The sequence below is a fragment of the Parus major genome, chromosome 2 (assembly GCF_001522545.3).
Source record: "Parus major isolate Abel chromosome 2, Parus_major1.1, whole genome shotgun sequence".
Classification (NCBI taxonomy): domain Eukaryota; kingdom Metazoa; phylum Chordata; class Aves; order Passeriformes; family Paridae; genus Parus; species Parus major.
In genome coordinates this window covers 149,732,811-149,742,447 of record NC_031769.1, presented here as the reverse complement: position 1 = coordinate 149,742,447, position 9,637 = coordinate 149,732,811, and the positions used below count along the sequence as shown (strand labels likewise).

General features: G+C 49.1%; 1 protein-coding gene across 2 annotated transcripts in view; it reads left to right on the top strand.

The window, feature by feature from the left end:
* The window catches only part of ZC3H3 (zinc finger CCCH-type containing 3), a 126,885-nt gene that overhangs the window by 298 nt on the left and 116,950 nt on the right, over window positions 1–9,637 (top strand). For both annotated transcript variants that reach the window (XR_004496272.1, XM_015619228.1), the window contains exons 2-3: window positions 1,687–2,995; window positions 5,058–5,251. Coding sequence is in view for 1 of the 2 variants with exons in the window: in XM_015619228.1 (XP_015474714.1) it covers window positions 1,687–2,995; window positions 5,058–5,251 (1,503 nt within the window). In the remaining variant the exon portion in view is untranslated. The remainder of the gene's footprint in view (window positions 1–1,686; window positions 2,996–5,057; window positions 5,252–9,637) is intronic.

Genomic DNA, 9,637 nt, shown 5'->3' with positions numbered 1-9,637 from the left:
TCCGAGTGCTCCAGGGTGTGAAGGGATCGGGGGGATCCGGGAATGGGAGCGGCTGTGCCGGGAGATCCGAGTGCTCCAGGGTGTGAAGGGATCGGCGGGGACACCGAGAAACGAGGGGACACCGAGGCCAACAGGGAACTAAAAAGGGAGGAGAGGATGTGGAAAAGAGGCCGGGATCGGGAAACAGGGAGCGGCTGCTACGAGGGGAACTGGGAGGAATGTGAGAGGGCCTGGAGGAGGGATAAGGGGAAACTTGGGCGTCTTGGGGAACGGCGCAGTGTTTAAAGGGAATTTTGGGAATCTGTGGTGGGACAGGGACAGGTTGTGATGGGACCTGGGGAGCTGGTGCGGGGAGGTTCAAGCTGTGGAAGGGATGTTGGATTTTAGGGAGGAGATTGCGGGGGAGTGTGAGTGGGATGGGGATGGAGAAGATCACAGAGCGCTGGGAGAAGGAAGGAAAGGGGGAAAGAGAGGACTCAGGAATTCTGCAAGATGAGGGAAGCGATCCAGGGAGTGCTGGGAAAAAATGGAAAGGGGAGAGACCCAGGAAAGCTGAGTGGACCAAGGCAGGGAGGGAACACATATCATGGAATGCTGTGGGATTTTGGGGTCCCCATACCTGGGAATTTCCACAGTGCTGCTCTCAGCAGAATCTGGGACTCTCCTGGCTTTGGGAAGGGGCTTTTCCCTGTCCCACAGTCCCGGGCTGGGAGCACAGAGGTGGGATCTGTATCAACGTGCCCTTCCCGGAGCTTATTTTAGTGCCAAATCCCTCTATTTTTGTCCTTCGAAGTAAATTTTCCTGGTTACTGAGGCCACAACGTCTGCTCAGGACTTGGGATTTGCTTCTCCAGGAGCTCCTACGTGGGGGAATGATGAGAGGGAGGAAAACAGTCCTTGCTTTTCCATGAGGAATGTGCTGATGCAGCTCTCCTGGCAGCTCCGTGACCCTGGTGAAGGAAAAACTCCTCTGCCTGAAATTCCTTTGGGAATCACTCATGGGAAAGCTTTTTTAAACAGTGAGGCTGGAGAAGGGCAGAAATTCCTGAATTAACGGGGGTGTTGGTGGATCAAAGCACCAGAGAGAGGTGGTGGCTTCCAGAGGGACACAACAGCAGAGCCTTGGAGTTTCCTTGTTTCTGCTTTCAAGTGAAGCAAGGAAGGGAACTTGGGAAGGGTCTGGAGAACCAGGAAGTGAGGGAGCTGGGGGGCTCATCCTGGAGAAAAGGAGGCTCAGGGGGAACCTTGTGGCTCCCTTTAGGGTGGGTTGAGGAGGAGGGTGGAGTCAGGTGGGATCAGGATCTGCCAGGACACAGGGAATGGCTTCCCACTACAAGAGGACAGGGGTAGATGGGATATTAGGAAGGAATTCTTCCCTGTAAGCGTGGTGAGGGGCTGGAATGGCATTCCCAGATAAGCTGTGTCTGCCTCTGGATCCCTGGATGTGTCCAAGGCCAAATTGGATGGGGCTTGGAGCAACCTGTGGAATCCAGGGATATGGCAGGGAAGTGGAACCGGATGTTCTTGAAGGTCTCTTCCAACACAAACCATTCCTGGATTCATGACTTTTCCTTCCACCCTGGCTCATCCAAACCTGAGTGATGATGTAATTCCAGCACAAGGAGCTGTGTTGCTCTCAAATTCCCAAGGGATCAGGGGATTAATGTTTTGTTTTTTCTTCCACAGGTCTCATAAACAGCCACAGGAATATGCACGGGAATGTCCCACGTCCGGCACCATCGGCTCCTCCGAGGTGGAACAACCCCCGCCAGCCCAGCTACAGCAGGAGAGGAACCTTTTCCACCAGGTACTCCCAACAGGCTCCCAGGAATTTCCACCCTCACCAGACTCACTCCTGGAGGAAAAAATACTCCCTGGACAACCGGCTGCCAGGATCGGGGTATGATGTTGGAAGTGCTTCCAGCACTTCTCAGGGTTTTGGGAGCCCTGGGGACAGCCAGACTCCTGAGCCACCAGAATCATCTCCGGAGAGACACGTGGACTTCACCACGGATGGGAACATCGTTGTGGATATCCAGGTGCCACAAAGGGCTGGCCAGGAGCATGTGGATCCTTACGGCAAGTTTTCTGGGCGGAAAGCAGCGGTGGCTCCTTCAGTGGATGGAAATATCCAGAAATCTCTTCTCCAGAAGGAAGAGAGAAGGCCTTCCCTATCCATTTCCTTCAGTTCCACATCGAGGACTGTGTGCCTGCCTGGAAGTGGAGCTGGGAGCTCCTTTTCCGCCTCTGGAAGCAGCAGTGAAAGTGCCGTGGCGCTGAAGTCAGAGCCACAAGAGCCTTTGGAATTGCCAGGTCAGGAGCCAGCCCAGCTGGCATGGATCAAGGCAGAACCACCCTCTCCAGGGCAGCCGAGTGGTGAGGAAGTCCGGGATGCTTCCCTACATCCCAAACTCTTTCGGAATGCAGAGACGCTCTCTCAACCTGCTCAGGTGGGGGTGACTACGGTGAAGAGCAGATTTCCCGTAATTCCCAAATCTCCCACTCTCCAAAAAGCTGCCTCAGCACCCACCTCCAGCAAATCTCAGAAATTCAGGAAGAACAACTACACCTGGGTGGCAAACCCTGGGAAAAATTCTCGGGTTGTGAAGAGGTGGGCGAGCCCTCGGGCTGAAAATTCCAAGAAGGGCATTGCAGGAGCGGACAAAGGTGCTAAAATCTCCCCAAAAGCGGATTTGGGAGCAAAGACAAAGAAATTGGGGTTGCAATCCAAGCTGGGGGTTTCTCCCAGTAAATATAAGTGGAAAGCCTCCAGCTTGCAGGCTTTGCCTTCCACTTCCAAGTCAGCATTCCAGTGGAGAAGTGAGGACCAGAAGAAGCCTCCAGCCCCAAATATCCCTCGCACCACCTCTGTCCCACTGGCTCCGAGCGCTGCATCCGTTGTTCCCGGTGGGATGAAATCCTTTGGAGAGGCTGCACTGTCCAGTTACAAAGTGAAGAGCCGGACAAAAATCATCAAGAGGAAAGGGAATGTGGGGTAAGTTGTTGGTTTGGATTTTGAGTCCATGGATTTCGTATCAAGTTTTGGCTGTGGGGGAAATTCGAGTGAGGGTTGTTGTGTGCTGGTGGATTTATTGGAATCGTGGAATGGTTTGGGTTGGAAGACCTTAAAAATCTTGGGATTCCACACCCCTGCAATGAACAGGGATACCTTGCACTATCCCAGGCTGCTCCAAGCTCTGTCCAATCCAGCCTTGGATGCTTCAGGGATGAGGCAGCCACAGCTTCTCTGGAAATTCCATGTCAGGGCCTCACCACCCTCCCAGGGAACAATTCCTTCCCAATATCCCATCTATCCCTGCCTTCTGGCAGTGGGAAGCCATTCCCTGTGTCCCAAGTCCCTCTCCAGCTCTCCCTGAAGCCCTTTCAGGTGCTGAAAGGGGCTCTGAGGTCTCCTTGGATCCTTGTTTTCTCCACGCTGGACATTCCCAGCTCTCCCAGCCTGGTTCCAGAGAAGAAGGGCTCCATCCCTTGGAGCATTTCCATGGCCTCCTCTGGATTTGCTCCGGCAGTTTCACATCTTCCTGATGTTGGGTGATCCAGAGCTGGATCCTGTGAATCCCTGTGGTCACCAACACTTCCTCACTCAGCAAAGGAAGCCACATTTTCCTTGATTTAATTTTAAATTCTTGTAATTGTTGTGTTGGTTCCTGCTTCTGTTTCCCAGATCCCTTCAGTGCTTCCCAGCAGGTTTCCATCCTTGCCTTGCCCTCCTGCTTTGCCTGAGAAACTATCAGTGGGTGGATTGTGCTGGGAAAAACACTCTGGAGTATCCTGGAGAAGCTGGGAATGTTTGGGATTTCTTTTTGCAGTTCAGGGAGATCTCCCACACCTTGGTAAATTCCAGCAGAACCAGGGAAGGGATCATCCCCCTGTGCTGGGCGCTGCTGAGGCTCCTCAAATCCTGCGGGGAGGATATTGAGGATCTGGAGTGTGTCCAGAGTTGGGGATGGAGCTGGGGAAGGGTCTGGAGCAGCTGAGGGAGCTGGGAGAGCTCAGCCTGAAGAAAAGGAGGCTCAGGGGGAACCTTCTGGCTCCCTAAATTCCCTAGCAGGAGGGTGAAGGCAGGAGGGATCAAGATCTCCCAGGGCACAAGGGACAGGGCATGAGCCTCAAACTGCTCCAGCGGAGGTTTAGTTTGGATATTGGGGAAAATTCCTTCCTGTAAAGGGTGGTCAGGCATTGGGAATCCCCATTCCTGGAGAGATTTAAGATCCCTGTAGAAGTGGAACTTGGGGACATGGTCAGTGGTGATCTTGGCACTGGTGGAAAATGCTTGGACTTGACAATCTCAGAGGTCTTTTCCAGCTTAAACCATTCCATGATTCCATGATTCAGTCCCTCACATCTGTCGAGCAGAAGGCAGTGAGTAAGTTTGGCTGTCAAACACCTCATTCTCCATCTGTTCCTTGCCAGGAATTCCTCACAATTGCCTGTTTCCTTGGAATTTTCTGTTCAGAGCTTCTCCTCCTCCTCAGCCAGAGGAGAATCCTTGTGGGATTTGGCTCCTCTTGGAGCCCTGGAGAAGGACACCAGCAGCGTTTTGGTCACTTCCTTGCTCCTCCCTAACCATGTTAAAAAAAAGATTTTAAAATCATAGAAAATTTGGTGAGTTAGAAAGGAAGTTAGGCTTGGTAGGCGCTGGGAAAGTGTTAAAGGTAGGCCATGGGAAATGTTAGGCCTTGTGCTTGCTAAGATCATGTGAAACTTCACCTGTGTAGTCAGTATATGATAAATTATATAATTGTTAGATGTGATTAGATATAATTATTGTTTAAAGAATCACGAGAAACTGTGTGAGAGGGGGATCACGAGAAATCCACACTTGGATGAAATCAATGTATACAACAGAACAATATAAGTTTAATAATTAATATGTAAGTTATATAACGATAGAGTATAAAACATGTTCCGCTCGAAACCAAGTCAGGTCAGATTTAGGTCCGTGTACCTCTGATGCTCTTTAATAAAAGCACCTACAAATAATCATTCTGTGATTATGTGTTCCTGAACAGTAACAAGGATGTTCTCTTTCCCAGATCCCCCACGGAGAAGAAGAACATCTCCTCCACCACAGCTCTGAAGAGCCGCTTCCACCTCCGGAGGAGAAATTCCGTGCGGGGAAAACCTTCGGTGACGGCGAAGCGCTCCTCGCCCCGGGGCCTGGTGCAGATCTCCAAGCACCGGCTCTGCCGCATGCCGGCGACCAGGACACAGGTGGCCACCAAGGAAGGTAGGAACAGACATTCCAAGGTCTCCCTGGCTCAGTGGAGTGATTCCAAGGGTTCTTGGATTTAGGAATGTGTTGCTGAGTCCTCCTGCAGATGTTGTTGGTCGTGGAGCGAACACCGAGGAGAAGTTTGACTCCATATTTGAGTTGTCCTTTGGCATCTCCACAAAAAACTGTTTCCTGTTTTTCCTGGGGTTTCCCTGGATTTTCAGGAATGTTTTCCAAGAAGGAAGAGGTTGGATGAGGCAGGGATACACAAATCTCTCACCTGTATCCCAGTGTGGTGTCCAGTTTTGGATCTAATTTGCATAATACACCAGTAATTAGTGGAATACTGAACCCATCATGTTTGGGAACAGGGAATTTGCATCCAAGTCCTGCTGCCTTGGAGCAGAACTTGGAGCTCAGAGTGGAACCTCCAAGTGTCTGGAATGTTGCTGGAATGTTGGTCACTCCAAGTCTGGTTCTTCTGTTCCCTGGGGATACTTTTATGGATAAGAGGCTTCCCCCACCTTTGATTTGGTTGTTTCAGATGGATACGAGGCACATTTTCCCTGTGGTCCCATGAAATTCCCTGTGGGAATTGCTGGAGCTGGGAGAGGGGTTTGGATCAGATGTAGCTGGGATTTATCTCCCGTTATATTTTGGGATTATTTTGTGTTCAAACAGCTCTGAGATGGTTTTGAGTTTTCCTGGGTGAGGGATTATGGACAAGGGGCTGGAGTGCCAGGACAAGGAGCATGGCTTCCCACTGCCAGAGGGCAGGGTTAGATGGGAATTTAGGAAGGAATTCTTCCATGGAAGGGTGGTAAGGTTCTGGAATGGAACTTTCAGAAAAGCTGTTGCTGTCCCTGGATCCCTGGAAATGACCATGGCCAGGTGGGATGAGTCTTGGAGCAACCTGGGATAGTGGAAGGTGTCCCTGCCCATGGCAGGGGTGTGGAATTCCATGATCTTTGAGTTCTTCCAACCCAAATCCTTCCATGATTCCATGAGAAGACAGAAAACTCTGGGGACACAGAGCAATTTGAGATTGCTGCAGCATTTTAACCTCGGAGGGAATTGAGGCAGTGATGATTCCAGGAATATCAGCTTGTTTGGAATTGCAGTTCCTTGATTGAAAGGAATGTTCCCATACTGAAATCTTGATTTTAACTGGATAGGAATGAGAAAAGAAAGCAGGAATGTGGTTTTGCTCCAGGATTTGGGAAGTTGGCAAATAAAGAAGGTTGGAAAATGGAAGAAAAAAAAGGGAATGGCTCTGGAAGTGACCTTTGGGAGAGCAGGGAGTTCATTCCCTCCTCCAAAAGTGCATCCAGTTATCCAACCTTTCCAGGCAGATGCTTCTCTATGTGGCACCTTCTCCTTTGCAGAGAAATTCACGAAGAACCTGAATTGCCTTGGAATTCCCTCCGTGAATTTTGGATTTTCTCCCTTTGATTAAAATTCCTGGATTTGAATCCTTTTGTGCTTCAAGATTTTTCTTGGAGAGCTTCAATCCCAGGCAGAGGATTTTAAGCTTCATATGTTGGAATATTCTTAAACCTTGGGTTTGGAAAGCTGTGGAATTATTCCAGGGCTGTTTTGTGCTCCAGGACTGCTGTGTTTTCTTTTCCTCCAGGTTTAGTAGGAAAAGATTATTGGGTGATGGATGGGGCAGGGATATTCCCAAGTCTGAGAGATCCTGGATCCTCACAGGGACTGGGACAACTCCCACATTCCCCATGTTCCCTCTGAATGTATAATTATGGATGTGGTGCCAGTGTTTTCTGGTTGCACAGGGAGCTGGGAATAAGTGAAGTCTTGTGGATTTAATTCCTGTCTCCCAGGTTATCCAAGAGGTTTTGGGAAGGTTGTTTTGGTTTCTTTTGGGGCAAAGTGTGGATATTAATCCCAGCAAAATATTGTGGGTATTAATCACCACAAAGTGGTGGAATTTCCAGCCTTTTCCATTTCTCCTTGGACAGGTGTGAGGGAAGTAAATGGTGTTACTGGGATACACTGGGAGCAGAGTGAGGCAGGAATGGAGCAGGGAGGTGGATCCATTTCTGGGATCACACTGGAGGGAAAGACAGTGGAGAGGAATGTTCCCAACTTCCTGCAGAGCAGTGTGGCTGGAAAAGCTGGATCAGCCCCTTCCGTCACCACGGATGTGGGGCCTGTAGTGACACAGCCTGGCTGGTTTCCTGTTTGTCCTGTTCCACAGGATTTTGGGATCTGTGGCACAGCTCTGGGGGTTTTACAAAGACATTGCTCCTGCTTTTCCCAAGTCCTGTCTCCTGACTTTCCATTTCTCTTCTTGGGCCCAAATGAATCTGTTTGGTCTCATCAGTAGGGAAGCTTTTCCAGCCATTTCTGAATTGGGTTGGTGTTTCCCAATGCTCTGTCCAGAGACACTTCCCTCTCTGGGAATTGCTTTTATTTAGGGATCAGAGAGCCAATGGAAAGTGGCAGATTGGTAAGAATTTGCTTGGGATTATTTGGGCTGTTCCATGAGAGATCTACCTGCAGCTCTTATAAATTAATTCCAAAATACTTGATTAAGTGGAATGTCTAATAACAGCCCAGATATTGGAGTGTGTCCCAAATGGAAGTTTTTCCAGTGGAGTGGTGGAGCAGGGAGGAAGTTCCAGGTCAGGCTGTCTCCCTCGCCTCTGGGATCCTCAGGGATGTGATGGAAGAAGCATAAATGGCAGTGGTTGTTTTTCTCCTTATCCAGAGAAAAGCTGGATCACCAACAAGGATCATCAAAGTCTGAGGTGTCATTGTGTTGGATAAAACCATGGAATGGTTTGGGTGGGAAGGCATCTTGGAGATCATGGAATTCCAACTCCCTGCCATGGGCAGGGACACCTTCAACTATCCCAGGTTGCTCCAAGCTCCATCCAAGCTGGCCTTGGACACTTCAAGGGATGGGGCAGCCACAGCTTCCCTGGGAATTCTGTTCCGGCACCTTCCCAATCTCACAGGGAGGAATTCCTTCCCAAATCCCATCTATCCCTGCCCTCTGGCAGTGGGAAGTAATTCCCTCTTGTCCTGGCACTTCAGGCTCTTGTCCAAAGTCATTCTCCAGCTCTCTTGGAGCCCCTTTAGGCACTGGAAGGGGCTCCAGGCTCTTCCTGGATCCTTCCGTTGTCCAGGCTGGACACTCCCAACTCTTCCAGTCTAAATACAAAATGAGCTTTTTGTCCACATCCTTTCCCATTGCTTTGGGAATTCTTTATCCACTTTCTCCAAACTGAAGATGGAATATTCCCAGAAGTTCAGGGATGGCGTCTTTTACTCACCAGTTCTGAGGGAAAACGCCAGCTTGTGAGATTTGACTGATCCCAGTGTGATAACAGTGGGATATTCCTTCTTTTCTCAGCTTAAAAGTCCCATGCCCCAGAGGATATGGGAATCCCACAATTTTCCAAAAGCTTTTTCCTATCTTTATCTGGGATTTCTTGCAGGATAAGGCTTATTCCCAAACTATTTTTTGTTGACAAACAAGTGAGTTCTGGCAGTTGGGAACCTTTCCTCACCATTCCTTGACTCATCCTGCTTGGCCATCCAAGCTGTCATTTCTTATTCCCAGGACTTTTTCCTCGGAAAAGACTAGGAATAAGTGCTTCGAAGGAGGCTTTATTAATTTTTTTTCTAATTAATTTTAACGCCGGAGATGTGGCAAATGTATGGATGAGGAGAATGGGAGTGATGACTGCGTGCTACATGTGGGAAAACTGGGAGTTTTGCAGGAGGATCGGGGGTTTTTCCAGGAGAATTGGGGATTTTGGGAAGTGCACACAGCCCTGCAGAGGGCACTCGTGCCTCTTCCATCTCCTCAGTCCACCTTTTTCTGGTTATTGATGGCCTAATTTCGTCTTTATGTGAAAGAAAGCAGATCTGGAGTAATTTGCAGCAATAACCTGCTAATGCCGGGCCAGTATCAAAATTCCCATGTTCATTCCCGGTGGCAGATAAAACACTAATATATAATTATCCTTGCAAATTGGATTGTTTTAAATAACCAAAAGGCTACGGCCGGGGAGAAAACCATCCCATTTCCCTGGAGTTCCTATTGCGGGGTAATTGCTGCGTTCAATCAATTTCCTTGGCATTAGAAATTCCATCACAATCAACATTAAGCTTTATTCATTGTGATGGCAAAGAGCCGGATCATTTCTCCTCTTTTCCTTAACTGGCAAAATTAATCAGGGAAAAGATTTTAAACATTTACCCGTGCGAAAGAGGTCAGCTCTGCCACTATATTGCTCAGCAGATAAGGGGGCTAATAAAAAGAAAATTGAATTACTAATGATCGCCAGGAACAGAGTATATAAAACCTGGCAATCGCCCGGTGCAGGAAAAAAAGGGAATCAATTTTCTCCGGACAAGGTGCGCTCGTTT